The 24038-nt window shown below is 37.5% G+C and overlaps 4 protein-coding genes across 4 annotated transcripts; all 4 read left to right on the top strand.

The window, feature by feature from the left end:
• Positions 1 to 1269: 1269 nt before the first annotated feature.
• LOC135627425 (probable serine/threonine-protein kinase At1g01540) lies at positions 1270 to 4110 on the top strand. Its single transcript, XM_065133526.1, has 7 exons — positions 1270 to 1957; positions 2193 to 2297; positions 2492 to 2614; positions 2697 to 2867; positions 2970 to 3099; positions 3176 to 3385; positions 3813 to 4110. Exons 1-7 carry the CDS (start codon positions 1290 to 1292, stop codon positions 3954 to 3956), a joined length of 1551 nt encoding a protein of 516 aa, XP_064989598.1. The 5' UTR covers positions 1270 to 1289; the 3' UTR covers positions 3957 to 4110.
• Positions 4111 to 6724: 2614 nt separating this feature from the next.
• LOC103971822 (RNA demethylase ALKBH9B) lies at positions 6725 to 9507 on the top strand. The gene is made up of 6 exons (XM_009385953.3): positions 6725 to 6932; positions 7041 to 7412; positions 8120 to 8205; positions 8288 to 8598; positions 8796 to 8867; positions 8962 to 9507. Exons 1-6 carry the CDS (start codon positions 6890 to 6892, stop codon positions 9293 to 9295), a joined length of 1218 nt encoding a protein of 405 aa, XP_009384228.2. The 5' UTR covers positions 6725 to 6889; the 3' UTR covers positions 9296 to 9507.
• A 543-nt stretch (positions 9508 to 10050) lies between these two features.
• LOC135626650 (uncharacterized) lies at positions 10051 to 18633 on the top strand. Its single transcript, XM_065132102.1, has 2 exons — positions 10051 to 10524; positions 18562 to 18633. The coding sequence occupies exon 1, from the start codon at positions 10172 to 10174 to the stop codon at positions 10508 to 10510; it is 339 nt and encodes a 112-aa protein (XP_064988174.1). The 5' UTR covers positions 10051 to 10171; the 3' UTR covers positions 10511 to 10524; positions 18562 to 18633.
• A 157-nt stretch (positions 18634 to 18790) lies between these two features.
• LOC135626649 (serine/threonine-protein kinase SAPK7-like) lies at positions 18791 to 23893 on the top strand. Its single transcript, XM_065132101.1, has 9 exons — positions 18791 to 18924; positions 19041 to 19115; positions 19189 to 19290; positions 19384 to 19437; positions 19522 to 19614; positions 19686 to 19778; positions 22933 to 23037; positions 23196 to 23294; positions 23374 to 23893. The coding sequence occupies exons 1-9, from the start codon at positions 18805 to 18807 to the stop codon at positions 23704 to 23706; spliced, it is 1074 nt and encodes a 357-aa protein (XP_064988173.1). The 5' UTR covers positions 18791 to 18804; the 3' UTR covers positions 23707 to 23893.
• The last annotated feature ends 145 nt before the right edge of the window (positions 23894 to 24038 follow it).

Genomic DNA, 24038 nt, shown 5'->3' with positions numbered 1-24038 from the left:
AGAAGAAGTGCGGTCTCCCATTGGTCAGCAGCGCCAGGCCCCCAACGCTTATGTTTGGCTCAGCTGCTGATTTGAAGGAATCGCATCAAAATTTGAAGTATCGTAGGCTTCAATACGATAATCTCACATCGAAAAGCTTAAATTCATATACAAGCTATAACTTACTTCCAAGTACATGATTACTTTCTTAAGCATTACCTATTTAATTTGGACTCGGTTGTGATAAATATAATATTAGAGTAACTTTTGTTTTGGGTTGTATGGATGATTTGAGATTTCTTTTTAGTATCTAGCGATACATCGATATAATTCGATACGTATCATATTAACCGTTGATCGGTAAATCGATACGAATGGGTAAGATAAATCATGATATCAATTACTCTCATTATAGTTTAGATCAGAACAGATGAATTGCAATGAATGAAACTACACTTTCAGAGTATATTAACTCGTGTATTCCTCTCCTTAAAGTAGTTCATGCCATTTTGATTGCATTAATTCCATACACAATTAATCCCGAGTCGATGGATGCAACACTATGTTGTTGAGACCTTGCATCAGTGGTCACTTTTCAGGAAGAAAAGTGGATGGTCCCACCTATCTAAACAAAGATGGACTTTGCAATAGTGGCCAGTGCACACCTACATAGTTGGTGGATCACATGAAAGGAAGCAAAGTCTCAACCCACGGCTCTTTCCTCCTACTAAGATAGTCTAATATCAAAGGAGGGGCTCATGGTGGTGGAATGTGTAGCTTAATTCATATTTAATATCTAAAATATAATGAACAAATTCTATTATCATCTATTGACTTAATAATGATCAGTAATTTAATATAAGATGTTTTGATCTCATTTAATTGAAGAGGAATGGGTTGTTCCGTTTTAAATAGCAAACTGATCCCTTTTTGTTTGGAAAACAAATGTTATATGGTATGTGTTAATGTTATTATATGAAAACTTAAAACTTTCATTATATTTTTCTTTTTTTCTTAATAAAATTCATTGAGAATTTTAGCCATTGTTTCTTATTCCCTTTAAATAAGGTTTATAAAATAATATTTATAGGTTTTCTTTTTTTTAATGTATTAATTGCAAGGACTCTATTTAATAAGTCCTAATTACTAGTGTATATATATATACATATATATATACATATACATACATACATACATAAATATATATATATATATATATATATATATATATATATATCTATATATATATATATATATATATATATATATCCACACTCCCCCGCCACTGCTACTCTTAGCTTCCCAGGACCATGTCGGGCCTCAGCAGCCCGCCGCTCCTCAACGACGAGCTTTCCAAGCGCACCGCCGTCTTCGGCCTCCACATGTGGGTCGTCGTCGGCATCTGCGTCGGCGCCGCCTTCGTACTCCTCCTCTTCCTCATCTCCCTCTGGCTCGCATCCAGGCACGGTCCGCCCACCCCATCCCCCCGCCCCATTCCGACCGCCTCCATCCCGATCGTCTCCAAGGAAATCCAGGAGATCCGCGTCGACCCCTCTTTTCGCTCGTCGGCCGCCCGGCCACTCGGCGAGATCCTCCGGAAGCCGCTCCCGGAATCCGACCCCCCCTCGTCGGCGTCCATCGAGCGGCAGGCCCTGCTGACGCCGGCTTTGGAGGAGGAGAGCCCGATCGAGCAGCAAAAGATCCACATTGAAATCGGGAAGGGCCATAGGATCATGTACCCTGAGCGCAGTGGCGGCGGCGGCGGTGTGGAGGGCCGGTCGGTGGATCACGCCTTGATCCGGGCTCCGGAGGTGTCTCATCTGGGATGGGGGCATTGGTACACTCTCAGGGAGCTCGAGGTGGCCACCAACATGTTCGCCGATGAGAATGTGATCGGCGAAGGTGGCTACGGCATTGTCTACCTTGGACTACTGCAGGACAACACTCAGGTCGCAGTGAAGAACTTGCTCAACAACAGGTATCTCTGATTGCCTGCCACTTCTTGTGTTCTCTTCACTCTCGTTAACAAACCAGTGTTAATGGTCGCCAAGTATCAAAAATGTCCAAGAAAAATTGCATCTTTAGTGTGCCAAGGCAAATGTCCTGCTTTGCATGTTGATCTAAATGAATGAGTCAATCTGGTTCTTGTTGCGTGCTGGAAATTGCTGTTGATTTAGGTGTGCTTTCCACTGACATTTCATCTTCGTCGATAGAGGCCAAGCTGAGAGGGAGTTCACGGTCGAAGTGGAGGCAATTGGCCGCGTGCGACACAAGAACTTAGTGAGGTTACTGGGTTACTGTGTGGAAGGCGCTCACAGGTATTGCATCCACCTTCTTGTTTCTTTCGGTTTTAGTTAGTTTGACAACATGGGAAGTCACTCATAGATTTGCAAGAAGATTGCATGTTCTTTAAGGGGATTGCTTAGAAATGAAGTGAGAAGATTGCATATTCTTTAAGGGGATTGCTTAGAAATGAAGTGACTCACAATCTTCTTGTTGCGTTGCTGCTTAGGATTCTTGTATATGAGTACGTTGACAATGGGAACTTGGATCAATGGCTTCATGGGGATGTGGGACTCTGTAGCCCTCTTACTTGGGAGATACGTATGAACATCATTCTTGGAACAGCAAAAGGGTATAGAAGAAATGCTGATTGTCACCTTTGCTTATTTGATCATATACTTGTTCAGTACTCACCGAGACCAATGCATGTGCAGGTTGATGTACTTGCATGAGGGGCTCGAACCAAAGGTAATTCACAGGGACATTAAATCAAGTAACATTTTGCTTGATAAGTACTGGAATCCAAAGGTCTCAGATTTTGGGCTCGCAAAGCTTTTGGGGTCAGAGAGGAACTATGTAACGACACGGGTGATGGGAACATTTGGGTTGCTTCTAAACTCATAATAGCTATGAATTTCATGCCTACATTGTGCCATATTGGTGGTGTGAAATTTGAGATTGATGACCCACCGTCTGTGTCTTTGTAGTTATGTAGCTCCTGAATATGCTAGCACTGGCATGTTGAATGAGAGGAGTGATGTTTATAGTTTTGGGGTTCTCATTATGGAGATAATCTCTGGTCGAAACCCAGTTGACTATAACAGGCCAACAGGAGAGGTTAGTGCTGGGGTCTTTATGCTGGAAGTCACCTAATACTTGATTATTTTCCACAGGCTGATTAGTAGCTTTTCAGGTTAACCTGATTGAATGGATCAAGACAATGGTCAGCAATCGTAATTCTGAAGGTGTTTTGGATCCTAAATTGCTTGAGAAACCTTCTTCAAGGGCATTGAAAAGGGCTCTTTTAGTGGCACTTCGATGCATAGATCCCGATTCACAAAAGAGGCCAAAGATGGGACACGTGATACATATGCTTGAAGTTAATGATTTTCCTTATCGAGATGTAAGTCGAGTTCATACTTTTACGATCCAGCAGCAATAATGTGATTTTCTTTTTGGTCTATAAGATTGATTTTTAACTTCTGGGAATACTTTTTCTTTGTGGTTATAGTAGTCTTAGATGTGTTTCTAACCTCTGAAATATCATGTGCCTAACCTGTGCCACAATCAATTGTGCATTCAGTTAAAATCATTCTCTTACTCATGGATGGTCACAATGACACCCAATTCAATTTTCATCATCTTTTATTACCTATTTTCCTCATGAATGATGCTAGCATGTGATCAAGATGTCATTTGTGTGATCCCAAACAAAATATGTCGTTTACTGAACATCAAATGATGAATAAATGACTAAAGATATTTATCGTGCTCACTTTATCATTTCACATGAGAATTGGAGTGTTTCTTTTATTACAAAAACATTTCAGGAACGACAAGCCAACCAAACCTACAGAAGCAGCCCTCTGGAGAAAGCAAAACTACTGGAGATCGTTGAATCAGGTGATAGCAGTGGCCACGAGTGCAATACCAACGTTAATAGGTCTTCAAGGTGGAGAAAGCAAGACGATTAGCTTGTTGTGGTGTGGGGTTATAAGAAATCTGTTTCTGCATCTTCATGGTTTCTCAATCTTAACCTGGCTTATATGCACACTGTTGAACATGTACTTATGTATTGACTTATAGTATACAAAATCGTCCACAGCTCTGGCTATTCTCCTTGCATCAGGTACTTGAATTTTTATGCTGAACAAAAGTGATTATCAATAATGAAATTTTCATGTTTTAATTTATCTTTCCTGGTTCGTTTTGCTTGTGAAAAGTCAGGTTAGTTTAGCTATCTCGGCACTCTTAATTCATCAGACTAACAAATGATTTCTGAGGTCTAGTTGTTTTGAAATGAATGCTAAATTATTTTCTTGTTGGGAATAAAATCTCCAGGTGAAACTTGCACCTTGTTACTCAGTTTATTAACTAGTACATAAAGGACTGTGTCACAATGCTACTCTTGCATGCATCTAGTCCATAGTATTCCTGCCTCATGCTTTGTCATTATCCAAATAAATGAAGGCTATAAGGTATGAAAAATTCCTACTGATTCAAGAGTATATTATTTCCTTTTAATTAGAACATATTTGAGGTCAAAAGGAAGAATTTCCCAAGGTTGCTACTAATACTTGACACAACATATAGGACATCATGATGTGCATCGAAGAAGACTGAGAACAACAAATTTGCAGTGAATTGGCAACATAGGAATGGTTTTTCATTGGAATGCAAATTCTACCAATTACCAATTTTTAAGAAGCATCATGTAAATATTTTAAATCTGCTTCCTTTCCTTCCTATTTGTCTACATGCTCAATACAAGTGAAGTTGTCGGTATGGTCATGGCCTCAAAATATGCTTCATCAAGAAGCTACATTTCTCAGGTGGAAAGAAGATGAAGAATATCCGACTCAGGAGAGATTGGAAGAGCTTAACTTAGAATTCAAGTGTTCAGAATGGTTAAACTACTGCATTCTCCTCTGATAACCTTTGTCAGCATTGCTTTCATGGAAAGTACATGAAACTATTATTTCCACTAATCATAAAAGGTCTCTGAATGCAATGGTTGACCGATAGGTAGGCTCAAACAAAATCCGAATACTAGAAATACTGTGGATCATCCTGTGGCATTGATCTCAACCAAGGTAGGGATCACATGGTTTTCTGAAAGTGGAGCACTTTGCCTGGTTGTGCCTTGAGACCACATTCAGCTGGAATGCTTTGCTATCCACTAGTGGATGAATGCTCTACTTTCTAGTTTTGATACAGTCCAGTTTTTGCATGGCTTTTATTTCATTCCATGGATGATGTGCTCCTTTATCAGGCCAGAGGCATTTCTTTTCAATTGATCAACCACCAGCAAAATTTTCTTTTTTGGTGAGAAAAAAGGTTCTGCATTGTATCATTTCGGAGATCCGAAAATTAACTAAGAGTTACATCAGATAGATCTACTTGTAAGTGCAGCATCATCCCATACCTCTTAAATGATTATATCAAGTTTCTTAGTCAAGTTATTGAAGAATTTTTTACCTTGGAATCCACTACAGAAAATATGTCCTCAATGTCTTAACAATTATGTTTGCAGAAGTTCCTGTTTCAATCTTTTGTAAACCTTGCAAAGCAGACACCGAATGAAGGAAACCAAAAACCCAAACTTGCCAGAACTGTTTTGTGACCACTTGCTGGCAAAGGAATGCACACAAAAGGAGGTGATACCCTATTTTCTTTCTGCATTACTGCATACTTCTTCTTGGTGTTACCATGAAAACATTTCATTTATAAGCTACCAGAAATGCAAGTTTAGGCAAGGAATGACTTCAGTGGACCAGATTGCATGTTGATTAGATTTGAACACCTCCCATCATCAGCAAGTTATAACCAGATTTAGCAGTAAAAAATGTTGCTGGGGAGATCTGTGATAAATTCCTGTATCCTTTGCAGATTGATTCAATAATAAATTTCACAAGAGCCACCAAGTAATTTTTGAAGACTATATTTGCTGATGTAAATTGGTTTTGATGACAATACTTCAGTCCATTCTCCAGATTCATTCAAAATGATTAAACAAAAGGTCAAGCTATGATCTTGTCACTGAAATAATAAGCAAAATAGTAAAAAGATTGTTTGTCCAATTTTGCTTTGAAGTGCATTTGCATTTCAAGTTCCTCAAAAAAATGCTGCGGAATAAAGTAACTTCCAACAACTTCAACATTGCCAATAACTAAAGCAAGAGAACATTATATATATATATATATATATATATATATTTTATGGTGGGCCCGGAGTAGCCGCCCACCAAATTAGGGAGACTTTGTTCTCGGATTCCCTGTATAACCAGAAACAGGAAAGATATTTCCCTTACGATCTGAGCTGGCATCAGAAAAGGCAGCTTCCTTGGCATCAACCACAAGCCGAAACTGGGAACCAGCAACTTGGTCCCAACCACAAATCCCACCCGAGTCTTCATTGGAGGGATATCTGGACCCGCGGTGGGGTACCCAGCTTCCACGAATCAGCGACACGTTAGTGGGAATTCGCAAGCCGCAAAGAAAAGGGGTATAAAAGCGTGCGTCGTTCGGGAAACAATGGGCGTCACGCGAATCCAAACCAAAACGGTGTGCATTTAAGGTAAATACCGTTTTGCCTATTCCGAGTCCGTTTCGGACTCGTCAATCCCTACCCGATTCGAACACTGGATCTACCTGGGAGTTCGGTCGATTCGGAGTTGAAGGACTCCGTTTCGGCTTCATATATCCTTGCCCGATTCGGACTCGGGATCTGCTTCCGAGTTGGATCGATTCCTCCCTTCTATAAATCGTGGGCCGGCGACCACCGTCTCCCCCATCCCCACGAGTCGGTCAAGAACGGACCTTCCTTAGATTCCATCAGTTAGCAGGATCGACGCCTCTCTCTCTCTCTCTCTCTCTCTCTCTCTCTCTCTGCTCTTCTATCTCGATCGATGTCGGGCGGAAATTCCAGCGTCTCTGGCGATCATCTTTCTGGTGATTGTTTGCCCCTTCCCTCTCCCTTTTCTTTCCTTTCCTTTTCCGTTGTTGTTATTAGGGTTAGATTTTGATTCACGATTCAATGTTTTTTTTTGTTCTCTTCAGGGACGTTTAATAGGCTCGGCGTGGGAAGGTCGCCGGCGTGGCGGGGGCAGCAGGCTCGCCGGCAGATCCGGTCCGTCCCGGAGGGTGGTTGCGGGACTGCTGATAAGTCGCCCGGGGAGGTCGGATGCGAAGAGGAAGGGAAGTCGTCGAAGCAAGGGGCGACTCTGCCTAGGGAACAGCGGGAGTCGATTAGGTTATCCTTGGTGAAGAGGAAGAAAGACTTCAAGCACATGGAGAAGGTGAATGGCAGGTGGATCAATGTGCTGGAGGGGCTTGAGCTTCATACCGGAGTGTTCAGTGCGGTTGAGCAGCGACGGATCGTCGATTGCATCTATGATTTCCAGGAGAAAGGAAGGAAGGGGATGCTTAGAGGTACAAATAATTTCTATTGTTATTCCTTTAAATTTTGATTTTTTTTCTTCTTTTTACTGTGGATTTAATTTGCAAAGTATCTGATTGCATGATAGCATGTTGGTGCAGATTTGAAAGTATTAACATTCATAGAAGAAGTTTGCATCAAAGTTTTACCGACCACTTGATGATGGAAACCAAAATTTGGTCAAATATTATTTAAAGAACATTGGTGTCTTCTATTAATATTGTAATAGGCACTATCGACGGTTAATCATTTGATTACAGGATAGGTTTTATGTTTTTCGATATCAAGTACATGAGTTACTGTGTACTAATTCTGTCAATTTTGATACAACTTAGTTAATTGCAGGATGGAACAGAGTGTATTACAACTTAGTTATTTACTGTCAATTTTGATACTGTACATCAAAATTTTGTAAAGCATGCAACTTTAAGTACAAATACATTATGATGGAACAGAGTGCCTTAGATGATGTTTTGTATTGCATGATTAGTTAATTACAGGATAAGTTTTACGCTCTTCTGATATGAGTACATGAGTTACTGTGTACTAATTCTGTCAATTTTAATACTATACCTTCAAGGTTTTCTATTGCATAATGTTTTGTATTGTATGATTATCTACTTTGTTCTTGTTTCAGCGAATTGTATTGTAGGGTAACTTGTGCATGCTTATCATATTGTTACAAATATTTTTTGTTCAGAACGAACCTATTCGGAGCCGAGGAAATGGATGCGTGGGAAAGGTCGTGTGACGATTCAGTTTGGCTGCTGCTATAACTATGCAGTGGTAAATACATATCGCTCATTATAACTTATGGTTAAACTTTTTTTCTTTTCTTGTAATGATAATCATTAATTTTAATTTGTAGGACAAGCATGGGAACCCTCCAGGTATAATACGAGATGAGGAAGTTGATCCCATTCCTCCTCTACTGAAATTGATGATCAAAAGAATGGTGGCGTGGCATGTTCTTCCGCCTACATGCATACCCAACAGTTGCATCGTCAACATATATGACGAGGATGACTGCATCCCTCCTCACATTGATCACCATGATTTTGTCAGACCATTTTGCACAGTTTCTTTCCTATCAGAATGTGGAATATTATTTGGAACAGAGCTCAAGGTACTTGGACCAGGAGAATTCTCTGGTTCGTCTGCGATTCCTCTTCCTGTTGGGTATGTATACCAAAATGATATTAATTTCTCAAATTGTTCTTTATGTATACCACTGCAAATTGTTCTTTATGGAATCTAGCATATTCTACTAAAAAAAATTTTAAAAAAAAATTGAGTTATGTTAATCTCTTGTTGGTTTTATTATTATTTTATTATCAAATTTCATCAACATAAGTAACAAGTGGGCATCTTTGCAGGTCTGTGTTAATTTTAAATGGAAATGCTGCTGATGTTGCGAAACATTGTGTACCAGCTGTTCCCTCTAAAAGGTAAAGTTAGATTATCAAATGTCCTAATAACTTGAACTGACTAAATGCTATATTTTTTAAGGTCTTGACCCCTTGTAATAATATTGTCTTGCAGGATTTCTATTACATTCAGGAAAATGGATGATAGTAAGCTCCCATATAAGTTCTCCACAGACCCAGATTTGCAGAATCTTCAACCGCTTTGGTACCCACCTAAAGCGGTTCCAGTGGAGCAGAACCAAGGTCAAAGTTCATCGATTCCAGCAGCACATAATTTAGAAATCCATAAACATCAGACTAATCAAAACCCAGATGTCCATCGTGTGCATTCAAATCCAATCAAGTCGACAATAGATAGCCCCTTCAAGATACATCGGGATGATTTCCCCCCACTTGGTTCTGGCTCATCTGCCCGTCCAAACCGGACAACCCGATCTTTTCGGCAGTGATTTAGTTTGAGTTGCACCTACGGAGTCATCTAAGTTTTTGTCCTTCTTTGTGATTATATCATTTTAATTTGCATAAACTGGGTTTTGTAAGTCATAGTATAAATCATACTGTAGTTGGAAGAACCCAGTAATTTTGTGGTGTTATCTGTACACTGTTTATACTGGTATCTGAACTGATAATTCCAAAATCTGTGTTGAGTTCTTTCTTTTTCTGATCTTGTATCTGTTGATTGTGAGGTGTAGCATGCATGGTGTTCAGTCCTGTTACAAACTTCTAGCCATGACATTTGTTAATGAAAATTTGGTAGTCCCCAAAAAAAGTAATATTGCAAGAAATTATATGGCAAAATATGTTACATATCAATATATGAGCAGGTTGAAGCACTCAATGAACTGATATGGTGAAAGGCTTACAACCATTTCATTATAGTGAAAGTATATGCACAATGAGTATGAAAAATAGAGGTTATTGCTATCAATAAATTGAATTATCTATGAAATAATATTATTATCTAAATTAAAAATATTAAATCTTCCAATATCTCTATTGCATGATTAACACTTTAAAATTAAATATATTATATATTACAAATATATATGGTTTCTACTGAGATTATATATTATAGAATTTATATATATATATAGACAATTTCTGTCAGATTTATTTTTTTAAAAAAATAAATACATAAAGTGAAAATTTGTGTCTAATTGATGTGCCAAAAGGGTACCAATTAACAACAATAAGAAAACAAAGAGAACTCCAGAATACACTGCAGACTTCTTCCCCTCTCTCTCTCTCTCTCTCTCTCTCTCTTTATACATTCGAGAATCCATCCATCCATCGATCGAGTCGTCTGTAGAAGAATCGAAGGGAGGATGTTCTTCTTCTTCGTCGGGGGAGTCGAGCAGCAGGTGGGGCAGGCGCTGAAGGAGGGAGCGGGGCGGTGCCTCCGCTGCGGATCCACGGCCGACCTCGTCGAGTACGAGAAGGTCCTCAAGTTATTCTTCGTCCCCGTCTGGCGCTGGCCCGGTAAGGACCCCGCCTTCTACTGCCGCGACTGCTCCTTCCTCTCCCCCCACTCGCTTCCTCTCCACGACGATGACCGCGCCGCGACCGGCAGAAGCGGATTGTTCGAGGCCCTCCGTTGCGACTCCTGCAGCCACGTCGTCGATCCGCAGTTCCGCTTCTGCCCGTTCTGTGGCTCCGCGCTGTGAAATCAATCAAAAAGGTTGGATTTTTGGCCTTCCTGGCGGTGTTGGTTTGTCAGGGTTTAGGGTTCTTTGCTTTTCTTCTACATTTCCTACTTGTTCTCATCGGTGTGTAAATTGAAGTTCCTTACTTGACGAATAAACATCGTTGCTGCAAACAGATGCCATCTATGTTGAGGGGAAGAACAAAATCTTAATAAGATAGCAATTTGAGCATAAAAGCAGTCGAATTGAAAAGACTATTCAATTTTAACTCAAAACTTGTTGTCAACTCTTCGGCAGAAAAGATGTGCAAGCATTAGAGTGATGAATTACTAGGATCTTTAATCATTTAAAAGTTGCAACATTTGATATTTGATTCTTAGTGTTTCATATTGTTGCTGTTTCTATCCAAGCACACACACAAAAAATTGGATCATATTTACAGGGAACATGACAAATTTTCTGTTTTGATTCAAATATTCATATTCATTCTGATAAAAGGAAATTCTACAATCATTCTACGTTGAAGTGTGCTTATTTTTATTATACATGAGCAGACTTAGTTTAACTCAATTTTAACTCAAAACTTGTTGTCAACTCTTCGGCAGAAAAGATGTGCAAGCATTAGAGTGATGAATTACTAGGATCTTTAATCATTTAAAAGTTGCAACATTTGATATTTGATTCTTAGTGTTTCATATTGTTGCTGTTTCTATCCAAGCACACACACAAAAAATTGGATCATATTTACAGGGAACATGACAAATTTTCTGTTTTGATTCAAATATTCATATTCATTCTGATAAAAGGAAATTCTACAATCATTCTACATTGAAGTGTGCTTATTTTTATTATACATGAGCAGACTTAGTTTAACTCAATTTTAACTCAAAACTTGTTGTCAACTCTTCGGCAGAAAAGATGTGCAAGCATTAGAGTGATGAATTACTAGGATCTTTAATCATTTAAAAGTTGCAACATTTGATATTTGATTCTTAGTGTTTCATATTGTTGCTGTTTCTATCCAAGCACACACACAAAAAATTGGATCATATTTACAGGGAACATGACAAATTTTCTGTTTTGATTCAAATATTCATATTCATTCTGATAAAAGGAAATTCTACAATCATTCTACGTTGAAGTGTGCTTATTTTTATTATACATGAGCAGACTTAGTTTAACTCAATTTTAACTCAAAACTTGTTGTCAACTCTTCGGCAGAAAAGATGTGCAAGCATTAGAGTGATGAATTACTAGGATCTTTAATCATTTAAAAGTTGCAACATTTGATATTTGATTCTTAGTGTTTCATATTGTTGCTGTTTCTATCAAAGCACACACACAAAAAATTGGATCATATTTACAGGGAACATGACAAATTTTCTGTTTTGATTCAAATATTCATATTCATTCTGATAAAAGGAAATTCTACAATTATTCTACGTTGAAGTGTGCTTATTTTTATTATACATGAGCAGACTTAGTTTAACTCAATTTTACCTTCTTTTGTGAAGAAAATATATTATGGGATATGATTGGTATTGATTTCTTCTTCTATACAGCTGTAGATATATGAACTGCTCAATTTTAACTGAAAAAGAAGAGGAGAGAAAATGATCTCGTACTCTTGGTCATGGTCGTTAAATCATTAGTCATAACATATCCTTGTTCATTCTGTAGCTAAGCATTCTTTGTGCACGCGCATGTCCATATACATGATACATGAATTCATTAGCAACTCCATATACATGGAACGAACAAGTGTATTAGATGTTGTTACATGTGTAGCCTACAAACATTTGTGGTTCATGTGCTCCTGTGTATTAGCATGTACATGTTTCATCCAAATCTTCCTATGTTTCTTTGAAGCTAGGTTTTCAGGATGTAGTATTCTTATCGTTGAGCTTTGTATAGGGTAGTTTTCCTAGTCAAAATGTATGAGATATCCCTAGTTAAAAATTATAAAAGATAAGATGTGTGACGTAAATGTATCAAACTACCCATGGTCCTTGTGAAGTAACCAAGGTTCGCAATACCGTACTGTACCGGTGTTTCGACCTGGGCTCGTTACAGTATGGTACGGGTGTACTGAGCGGTACGCCCAGGTGTATCGAGTGGTACACCTGATTTCAGTTCATTAAACCCTCCGAAAATCGTTGTTTTGTAGAGTTTAGGAGAGAAAAAAAAAAGTTTGAGAGAGAGTTTAAGAGAGTATAATGAAATAGGGGAGAAGAATGACTTAAATAGAATGAGAAAGAGCTCCAACGGTTAAATTGACCGTTGGAGCACTGTAGCATTGCTACAGTGCGGTAACGGTCGAAATCGACGAAATCGATCGTTACCCCGTATTGTTCGATACGGGATTTTTTTGAATGTACCGCCCGGTAGCGGGCGGTCCACGTACCGATAGCCTGTCGGACCAGTATATACCGCCCGTACCGGGCAGTATAATTCGGTATTGCAAACCTTGGAAATAACAAATAGATAGAATGCAAATTCTGTGTAAATTTTATGTAGGGTATTCTGCATAGAAAATAGACAAATGGTTCTTCAAAACCAGTCAAGCCATTTCGGATTATCATCTCAACCATCCACCTAAGTTGAATATTTAAAATATAAATATCAAAATGTTGATTTGATTAGATCTAACGAGTGGATGAGATGACATAAGAGGATGAAATGGACAAGTTTCTATGGAGCTTGTTGACCATGTAATTGGGCTGGACCAGGCAAGACTTGGACCATAACTGGGCCTTCAACCTGAGCTTAGTAGAATTTAGGCCCAAAGTTGGGCCCATCAAAGATCATGTAAAATATGGTTCTGGGATATCGATGTTAATGATCCAAAATAGCAACAAGCCATAATATCCCAACTAGCAGTGCAATTATCGTTTTTGTATTGGCCAATCAAACATAATTGCCGACAATTTTAGAAATTTGTCTGGTCTTATTTGGATCCTATGTCGATATTGATGTCTTTGAATACAAATATGCTATGCTACAACTACTAGTGCTACCGAATAAAGCAGTTTGCTGGAGAAGAAATATCGATCACATTGTGTCACAGATGATACCAAGTGACTAAATGATAAATGTAGGACCATGTCACACTGTTTTATTTTAGCAGACTGCAGTACCTTAAAAACATGGTGGTGACATACACTGCTTTCAGTAGCTTTTTGTACATGGCATCAGCTATTTTGCAGTTATCAGCCATGTAGAGGTCCAGCTTCCTCAGTCCTCTCCATGCCAACTAGAAAGCAAACACACATTACTCCATCCAAAAGTTGTTCTACTTGGACCTTACCTGCCGTTATCCAAATAGAACTTGGAAACAATAAAGCATTGGAGGAGTGTTGCAGTGGAGTCAAGCTTTGAAGGGAATAGCTTTCAATAAAGATTAGCCAGTATGCTAATAGATTTTAGCTGTGGGTTACACTTTGATAGGCCACAAATCATGCTGGAATTGCTCTTTTTTTCTTTAGCCTACTTTGCTTTTCATTCAACTGACTTTTATTGTAGATACCAGAATTCTATCCATCAAACTCGAGGAGTTGTTGAACTGTTCTTGTGACCAGCTTTGCTTGGTTGAATGAATGTCTGTCTGATCTTTAAGAACTAATTAGGAACTAAACAAATGTTCCTGAATCTAATGATTTGTCCTGCATAGTTCTTATGTTATTTTTTTGTGTGTGAGTTGTCCTGCATAGTTGAGACTAATATATGAACTAGTTATGAAGTAGTTAAAAGCAAGCCATGTGGATGTTCCTCAGTGGCATATTTGTTACCAAATGCCTTTTCTTTGATGTGGTTGAATTGTCCTCTTTGATTTCTTCCACCATCATTAAAAAAGATATATGTGACATAGTTGTGGATATTTAATTGGGTATATTATAAAATGAGTGTGGTATTTACTACCCTTTTTGCTCTTATTTGTCTTTGTGTGTACCATCCAACCCACTAATTATGAATTATCATCAAATAGATGTTTGGTAGCGTATATAAAGAAGTAGTCATGGGAGGCATTATTCTTTTCATTATTTGAATTTTATGTATCCCCTTTCATTAAATACTTTAAGCACAGACATATCCTTCTGATTTCATGCATTAAATATTATCTCATCTTATGGTAATATCCATTCTCATGCAGCTCATTGTCACATTGCAAACATTTGTCATAATTTATTCTTAAACCCTTGAGCTTCCTCATCATTTCATGTACCAAAAGAATGAGGCTTTTGTAGTGGTTGGGGCTGTTGGTGCCCATGATGCTATTGTAGCCATGTGAAGCAGGACCCACCATCAGGAGTGGTGCTTTGGTGGGGGCTAATTGTCTCAACTCATGTTAACATACTCTCCACTATGTATGTATGTATGTATGAGTGTATGTATGTGTATATATGTATATATGTATATATATATGTGAGTGTGTGTATGTATATGTGTATGTGTATATATGTATATATATGTCTATATATATATATATATATATATATATATATATATATATATATATATATATATATATGTATTTATGTATATATATATATATGTATTTATGTATATATATATATATGTATTTATGTATATATATATATATGTATTTATGTATATATATATATGTATTTATGTATATATATATGTATGTATGTATGTATATTTGGTAATCTCGACCAAGTCTTTTTACTTCAATACATAGTTTCTTTTGGTTTTTTTTTTTCCTTTTTTGTTGGATATAAGTCATTTCTCATCCATCTCTTCTTGCCTTACACGACTCTTGTTTTTCTCTTGCGGTCAAGCTTAGGTGGATGAGTATGGGCAATTCTTGTTCTTTTCCCGGACTTTCCACGGTTGGATAAAGATGACCCAATACCTTCTTAATATAATATCATATATATATATATATGGATAATATAATATAATCTAAGTGGTTTTTAACTTTAGATTATGATAAATAGGGCTAATCAACTGTAATTAAATTTTAAATATTTTAATTTTTATATTATAAAAATTATATTTGGATCTCTATATTTACGAAAGTAAAAAGATTCATAAAGTTACAAGGATAATTTTATAGGGTTAAAAATTAAGAAAAAAAGTTTTATAGTAGCAATAGATTTAAATATTTAATTTTGAAAAGGATAGGGATCTCAATATAATTTTACTATATATAATTAATTATAAAAGTAATATGTAATTAGTCTTAATAAATATGATCTTAAAATAATAATCATAGACTAACTTAAGTGATAAATTATCTTGAGAAAAATTATCACTTATTTTTTTATAAAAGAATATATAATCATGTTTAATGTGTATCTTTGGATACACAGACTCTTTATCTTATAGAAGAGAAATCAGCCCAAAAATAAAAAGGATGAATAGCATAGCTATCTAATCATGTCTAAACATCAAGATTCCTTTAGTGGGCTTATTGTTTATTTGGAGACTCTATGAAAGCATATGATTGTTATATAAAATATGAAAAAATTTCAAAAGCATGATGTAAAAGCATAAATTGTGGATTGGTAGGGGTGACAACAAAGTAATCATAAGCATGATGGATGTCTATTATTTTATTCAGATCTATCATAAAAATTTAAAAAAAAATTAATTATGATAAAAATAATAGAAGATAAGAACAATTATTGAAGAAGCTTTATTTATTGAAGAAGTAAAGAAGTTTTATTGAAGAAATAAAAATACGTATTAATATGTTTCCTCTCCTATTTATATAGATTAGGAGAAAGGAATCCTCAACAGAACAGAGAGATTTTTGAAAAAATCTTATCTTCTATCAAATTATATTCGATTATAATATCTAAATATAATTAAACCCTTAAACATACTAAACACCTATTTGGATGTCTAGATTGACACCCCACACGTGTGATTTGATATGGTTGGATAATAAGGAGAAATAGTTGCATGGATGGAACAAAGAAAATAAAAATAATTGAGTACAAATTTTCATCAATTACGAAGGATCAACCGTGGCAACTTGTCCGGTTGCCCAAATGATGTGTACATCATGTACGTGTATGTGTGTGTGTGTAACTCGACGACACACCCGTCTCGAATCTTTAGAACGGCCTCACATGCTTGTACTACTCGTGCCCGCAAGTACTGACATGGCATGTGATTTTACGACTTTTATTGTGTCCCTTCAATTAAGAATCCAAAAAAGATACATTCTATGTGTGTGTGTGTGTGTGTGAGAGAGAGAGAGAGAGAGAGAGAGTAGCAATTATTTTGACTTGGATTCTCGGGAATTTTTATCTTTGTGACATGGAATATATTCCTCCAACGTACAAGTATTGCATTAGATATATATCGGACCAAGATGGATTTCATATGCAGTACATCCATCGCATTTAGGTGAGCCTGTGAGGAGATTACGATCATGCTTAGTGGGTATCACATGATCCTTATATTTGTCGTTGATGGAAAAATAAAAAATGTTTTTCTGGACTACCTTTTGACTTCTGAAAATATTCTTATAAATTTTTGGGGATAATTTGTAAATGACTCAGGATGTCTCTTGGACTCTTATCCATGCGAGCAAGTGAGTTTCCGATCGTTTGAGTATTTTCTCCCACAAGCTTTACGTGATGCGAACGATAACTAACTGATTATATATTTCCTATCAAACCCATATTTGAGTGATTCTGACCTATAACATGCACAACTCACATAAATATGTTACACGCATCACATGGAATATAGATGTATTCAAATTAATTAGATTGATTACAAAAAAAAAAAAATCAAACCATAGTAATCAAGATTATAAAATTTTCATTCGTACTTTTTTCTACATTATCCGAAACATTAAGTTCGGATGGATCGCATCAGAAATCACACTTGACTTTGATCTTCTTATAAGTCAACTCTACATCAGGCACATTCTCTAAAGACTCCATAAATGGGCCGTTGAAATAACTTAATGTTCATAAATAATTTAAATTTAAGTTTATAATTGACTTGTATTCAAAGTTATATTACATAACATTTTCGACGTATGTATGTATGCATGTATTATATCCGATGCTAAAATTTGATATAATACATTTAAGAGCGTAATATTATGAAGTCGAGTCATGTAAAATATTTCTTGAGCTTTTAATTACGAGCGTAATATGTAATTTTTTTGCATTAAAAGAACACCTTTAGTTATATTTCTTATTTTCTCGTTTTGCTTTGCTGAATTTTCTATATGTATAACTCTATCCTGCACATATATAAATCATGGCCATTACTCATGAGTATGTATGTATGAACCCATCCATGCGCTTATCTGAAATGGACCAAAAAGTCGAGATCGGCCTTGAAATTTCAATCATGACGACCGGGAAAATTAGACCAAGCAATAAATAAGAGATGAGGCTGAGTTGGACCTCCTTATGACAATTGCTTTCAAGATGTTGACATTTAATTTCTTTTCCTCCATTTATAATGATTAAATTTGAAGACATCCAAATGGTTTTCTTGAAGAGATAAATATACAATTAATTACTTTTCAAAGATATTTAACTGATAATTGTATATTTATCTCTTCAAGAAAACCATTTTTTGAAAGAAAAAAAAGATAATGGTTTTCTTGAAGAGATAAATATACAATTAATTAATTAATTAATCAATTTTCAGGTATATACCATTATTTGTAGCACCTAAATAAGCTACTCTCTTTCTCACTATTATTCATCTTTATTATTACCAAGAATATCAATTAAATATTTCCAATATGCATCCCATTCAATACCAATTCGACACATTAGCACCACATGTCAATTTGTTTTGGATAAGGAATAATGCTTTAGATTTTGCGTTATTTGAATACGAATTCGGACCTAACTACGATATATATTTTATTATTCGAACTCTAATTAAATTACACGATAGTCTAATTTATCTTTGACTAGATGTCATGATTAATATCCACATTCATTAAAGTACATATGAATTTTATCTTATTATATTTCTATATAGAACATTGATATGGTAGTGTGATGTATATTTTACCCACTCCGATAAAAACTTGAATCCGATACTAAAAGATCCGATCCGTTTAGTATCTACGCCGTATCTTTTATTCCGGCGTCCATTTCACCCTCCCCTTTATCGAGAAAACGGCCTTCCACCCGAGTTGACAGGAGGAAGAGAGAGAGAGAGAGAGAGAGAGAGAGAGAGAAGGAAGGTACCAGCGCGGCTGCTGCTGCTGCTGTCGGAACGACGAAACAAGCTTTGCGCGCTTGCTTCGATATCGAGACGCCCGAAGAGGAGGGGATCGGTGGAGTAGAGGGGGGGAAGGGAGGATGGAGAGGTACGAGGTGGTGCGGGACATCGGCTCGGGGAACTTCGGGGTGGCGAAGCTGATGCGGCACAAGGAGACCAAGGAGCTCGTCGCCATGAAGTATATCGAGCGAGGCCCTCGGGTGAGCCAGCTCCATCGCATCCGATCTCTTCTCCCCTCTTCACTTCCCTTCTTTTCGATTCACTAGATTGATCGTGATGTACATCTTTTGGGGTGGGGTGGGGCGGGGTGGAGCAGATCGATGAGAACGTGGCGAGGGAGATCGTCAACCACCGGTCGCTTCTCCATCCCAACATCATCCGCTTCAAGGAGGTCGGTAGATCGGTCCCTCTTTCTCTTCCTTCTCCTCGCTGTGTTGTTCTGATCCGCTTCGGGAATCTTTTAGGTCGTGCTGACGCCGACGCATCTGGCGATCGTGATGGAGTACGCCGCAGGCGGGGAGCTCTTCGAGCGGATCTGCGACGCCGGACGATTCAGCGAGGACGAGGTTCCCCACTTCCTCCACTTCTCCCATCTCCCCTCGCAGATTCCGCGAGAAATCAGTTAAATCGGGGCGATTGCATCGATTTCTTTCTTGCAGGCCAGGTATTTCTTCCAGCAACTCATCTCCGGCGTCAGCTACTGCCACTTCCGGGTACTAATCGCCATCATATTCACCATTTTCTTCCCTCGAAGATAAAGATTCATATCAGGGCTAATTCGACGCGAACTGCCTCAGCAAATATGCCATCGGGATCTGAAACTGGAGAACACCTTGCTCGACGGGAGCCCGGCGCCGCGCCTCAAGATCTGCGATTTCGGCTACTCCAAGGTACCCCTCTCTTTCTCTTCGATTCTTAACAAGCTCAAAGCCACTAAAATCTCCTCTACTCTCAACCATAGTCGTCGCTGCTGCACTCGAGGCCGAAATCCACGGTGGGGACGCCCGCCTACATCGCCCCGGAGGTCCTCTCCCGCCGTGAGTACGACGGAAAGGTGACTCGCCCCTCCTCCCTCGTTTACTTGTTTACCCGCTCATTATAATTATCTTTCTAATAATTCCATATCTATTTTAATTGGAAATATTATGTACTGTTATATATAATTACTTGTATATATATATCTATAAAACTGAAGTGGAGAAGAAGAGGAGTGCGTCTTGTGACCGGGAGATAGCGGACCTGCGTCGTGGTAGGCATGGGTCCGCCTCGAGATTCGTGTCGAGGGCCCTCGCCCACGCGCGGCGCGTCCTTAGTGCTGTGCTGTGTGTCTCGATCTCCGTCAATTGGTGGCATTTATTTAATTTGAAGCGATGGGGATGTCGCCAAACCAGTCTAAGCGGGATAGGCCCCACTCACATTGGACGGTTCTCGATGGAAGCCTCCAAGTGGCGTAGACCTTAGTCACCAACTCAAAATGATTTTTGACTTAGCATCTTTGATCAATTATTTTCTCATTGGCAAATCGCAATAATATATATGCATGTTTATGATTATTCTTTTGACGGTAGTGATTTTTAGTTACTCTTCCAAAGCCCACAAGAGTCCAAATCTTAATTGTTGATAATTTATAAATATTGTTGATTGTTAGCTTAATGATAATAAAATATCGATTAACATATGTAATCATCATATGGATTGACCCTTTTATAAGCTCTAAGCCACTAACTTTTTTGTCAACATTTATTATAATTTAGAGAAATATATTTTTCTTTTCGGCTCAGATTGTATGTGAAAATAGAAAGAAATAAAAGAAAAAAATGCAAGGATAAAAGAAATAGAAAAAATAATTTGTAGACGTATAAGGGTTACATTATGTATTTAAAATTTTATAATTTAGAGATTAATAACCGTAATAGGCAGTGATTAATTGGAGTTTATTGGTAAATGTTGACAGGTTAATCTAAATATTGTGAAGGAGATATGGGCTATATAAGAATTTGTAGGGGTAAATATATGCATCTCTGTGTTGTCTTGTCATCAATATATTCTGTAGTCATGCCTTAAACGTAGTTGTCACTCTCATTGGTGCCAGTGCCATCAATTTGATCATAGCTTTACCAAGCAGTACATGGAATTAATCTCAACAATAGGAACCACCTGAGAACAAAAAACTGAAGAGAAACCAATGGTGCTGAATTGCTTCGAGTGGATTATCCATCAGGCCTCTCCACTATAGGAACTACTAATATGGGATCACATACGACTCAGAATAGAGGAAAAGGAAAATTTTAATTGGGACAATGAGATTGAGAAAAAAAGGTGATTCCTTCTGTTTTTACTTTAGGAAACAGGGCATTTATTTAGTCACTATCGAATCATTGATGGAAAGTACCGTAAGAGCTAGTACTCCATTGAAGTGCTAGTAACCGGACTTATAATTGGCATTCTTCATTCTCGAGCTGCCCAATTGGGTGCCCAATTGGAACACCCTTTTCTATGCCAGTGTGGTAAAGCTTGAATTTTATAGAGCTAGGGCTTGGCCAGACCATTGGGAACCCTAAATGAGTTGTGTCCAAGTCCAAGATGTGATAGATGGCTAATTGTTGTCGTGGCCATCAATGATCCATTCTAGAATTTCTGCTAGTGCCAAAAAAAAAAAGAGAGAGAAGCAACTAAGGGGTAAAGGTCAGTACATGCTTGTCTGCTATTAATTTCTGATCTGTTAGATAATTCATGAATTATTAATTTTATTTTTTAGAAGGTGCTATTTTTAGTACTAATTGATGTTTTTCTCCTGATTAATTGCCTAGAAGACAATCAACATAGAAACTCTAACTTCATGTGCTTCATGTTGCATCTCCTTGGTTAATTTGTTAGCCAAGAGTTTGATATCCCGACTAGTTTTGCAGAAAGTAAATGATGGATTATGTTGATAAACCGTTTGACGGATCACTAGTAATAAACTGGGCTTGAGATTGGGTCAATTGGCGGTCTATTGATGACTGGCTAGACCATGTACGACTTAACAATGTGAGAATTGGATGCAACTGTAAATCATATTAAATGCACATTCAATTCTTCTTGGAATCATATACGTGAGGAGATTGGTACTTAAAACTGTTGACCAAATTGAATGCACATTACATTCAATGTTTCTTGAAGTCAGATATGGATAAGAAACTCTAGAAGGGTAAAACTTTCTGACGGAGTGTCTGATCATTCTAAATAGCTTGAAATTTATAGGCTTGACATCTATGCAATTGTTGGTCGCTAAATGCTTGTTCATTTGTGGTCCACTTGACTCTATGGAACAAGTCAGGGAACGATGTTTGATGTTCTGGGCCCAAGTCTACTTTGTTCACCGGGGATACCATCGGATAGACTAAGCAATTGCCAATTTACAACTAGACTCGGTGAGGACAATAAATCTTATTGGAGTGTAGACAACAAAGAGACTAATCAATAAATCCTTGGATACCAATTGCCAATTTATAATTAGGCTCTTTATCTGGTGCGGACAATAAATATCATTGTGTGATAAGTTTTCTGGGTTTGATACATCTAAGTTTGCATATCGTATTGAAAGCTAAGGTATCACACACTTGATTCAGTTCATTATTCTTTTTATCTTCTAGTGACTGCAGCAATTTTCCATTTGTTTTTTATTTGAGCATCAAATTACATGTAAACGCCATTTTGTTCTCGAAAATCTAGCGTAGCAAGAAGCATTGTAGTTAGCCTCGTATCCTAGTGAGGACATTAGAGCTTCAAAGAGTGTGATTACTTTTTTGGTTTTGTTACATCTAAGATGGGCTATTGAATAAAGTATTAAAAGCTAAGGTGTCATATACTTGGGTCAGTTTATTTTTCTTTATATCCTCGTGACCGTAACAATCTGTGTGTTATTTTTGACTTGCAAATTACTTGTAAACATAATTTTGTTCTAGAAAATGTGGTGTGGCAAGCACTATAATTAGACTCTTATCCTGGTGAAGATGTCAGAGTTCCATAGAGTTTGCTTAGTTTTCTCGGTTTGATGCTTCTAAATTTGCCTATTATGTAAAGTGTTGAAAGCTGAGGTTTCACATAATCGGGGCTGTTCACTATTCTTTCTATCCTCTGTTGACAATAGCAGTTTGCATGTTATTTTCAGCTTATTTGTCAAATTACTTGTAAATCTAATTGTTTGTTAGAAAAATGTGGTGTAGCAAGCAGATGTATGGTCATGTGGAGTAACTCTGTATGTCATGCTAGTGGGAGCCTATCCATTCGAGGACCAAAAGGATCCTAAAAACTTCAGGAAGACCATTGGGGTAAAGTTGCAAACTCATCTTTTATACTGTATTTTATTCTTTGGACATAGTTCTATCAAATTTCAATAAGAATACACAGGAATTTTTTTTGATTTATCCTATCATAACATACCAAGTTAATTATCTTCTGTTTGCTTGGCTCCAAATCCGGATTGCAGAGAATAATGTCCGTTCAGTATAAGATACCAGACTATGTTCACATATCTCAGGATTGCAAGCAACTCATCTCCCGGATCTTTGTTGCCAATCCAATGAAGGTAATTCATAGTATCTTCGTCTTCTATTCTCTATTTGTTTATGTTCTGAAGAGTATCAATTGAGTTGTGTGTAATGCAGAGGATTACAATAAGAGAAATCAAAAGCCATCCTTGGTTCTTGAAGAACTTGCCCAGGGAGCTTACAGAGGCAGCGCAAGCAGTGTTCTACAGGAAGGATAACAATACTCCTACCTACTCCACACAGAAGGTCGATGAGATCATGAAAATACTAACAGAAGCCAGGACACCTCGAAAGCCATCGCAGCCTGTCCCAGGCACTGTGGGCATCGAAGACGAGTTCGAGGAAGAAGAAGGCAAGGAAGAGAACCAGGAGGAAGAACAAGAGGAAGATGACGATGACGACGAGTATGATAAGACGGTGAAGGCCGTCCATGCTAGTGGAGAATTCTAAGGTCAATTGATATGCAACAACTATGGATGTTACATAAACTAGAACAATGTAAACCATTTTGCCTACTATTCTACTGCTTGTATGGATGATGGATTTGAGCATTTTATCTGTGTTCTAGCAGTAAGTTGTAAAGTTATTAAAGAATCTTGTAAAGTTGTCTGAGACATGAAGCCCAAGGTTTTCTGTAGCATTCTTATTATATTTTGCTAGAGATCACCCAACTATTTATTAGGGGTAGGAAACGAGATGCCCATCAGCATTTCTTTGGCCTCTTTCATGGAAAGAAAGAGGCCTTGGTATATCAAAACTCTTGAGTAGAGCTGCATAAATAA

Source organism: Musa acuminata, chromosome BXJ2-11, assembly GCF_036884655.1.
Source record: "Musa acuminata AAA Group cultivar baxijiao chromosome BXJ2-11, Cavendish_Baxijiao_AAA, whole genome shotgun sequence".
Classification (NCBI taxonomy): Eukaryota; Viridiplantae; Streptophyta; class Magnoliopsida; order Zingiberales; family Musaceae; genus Musa; species Musa acuminata.
Note: the sequence above shows the minus strand (reverse complement) of the source record. Positions and strands in the feature narration are given on the sequence as shown.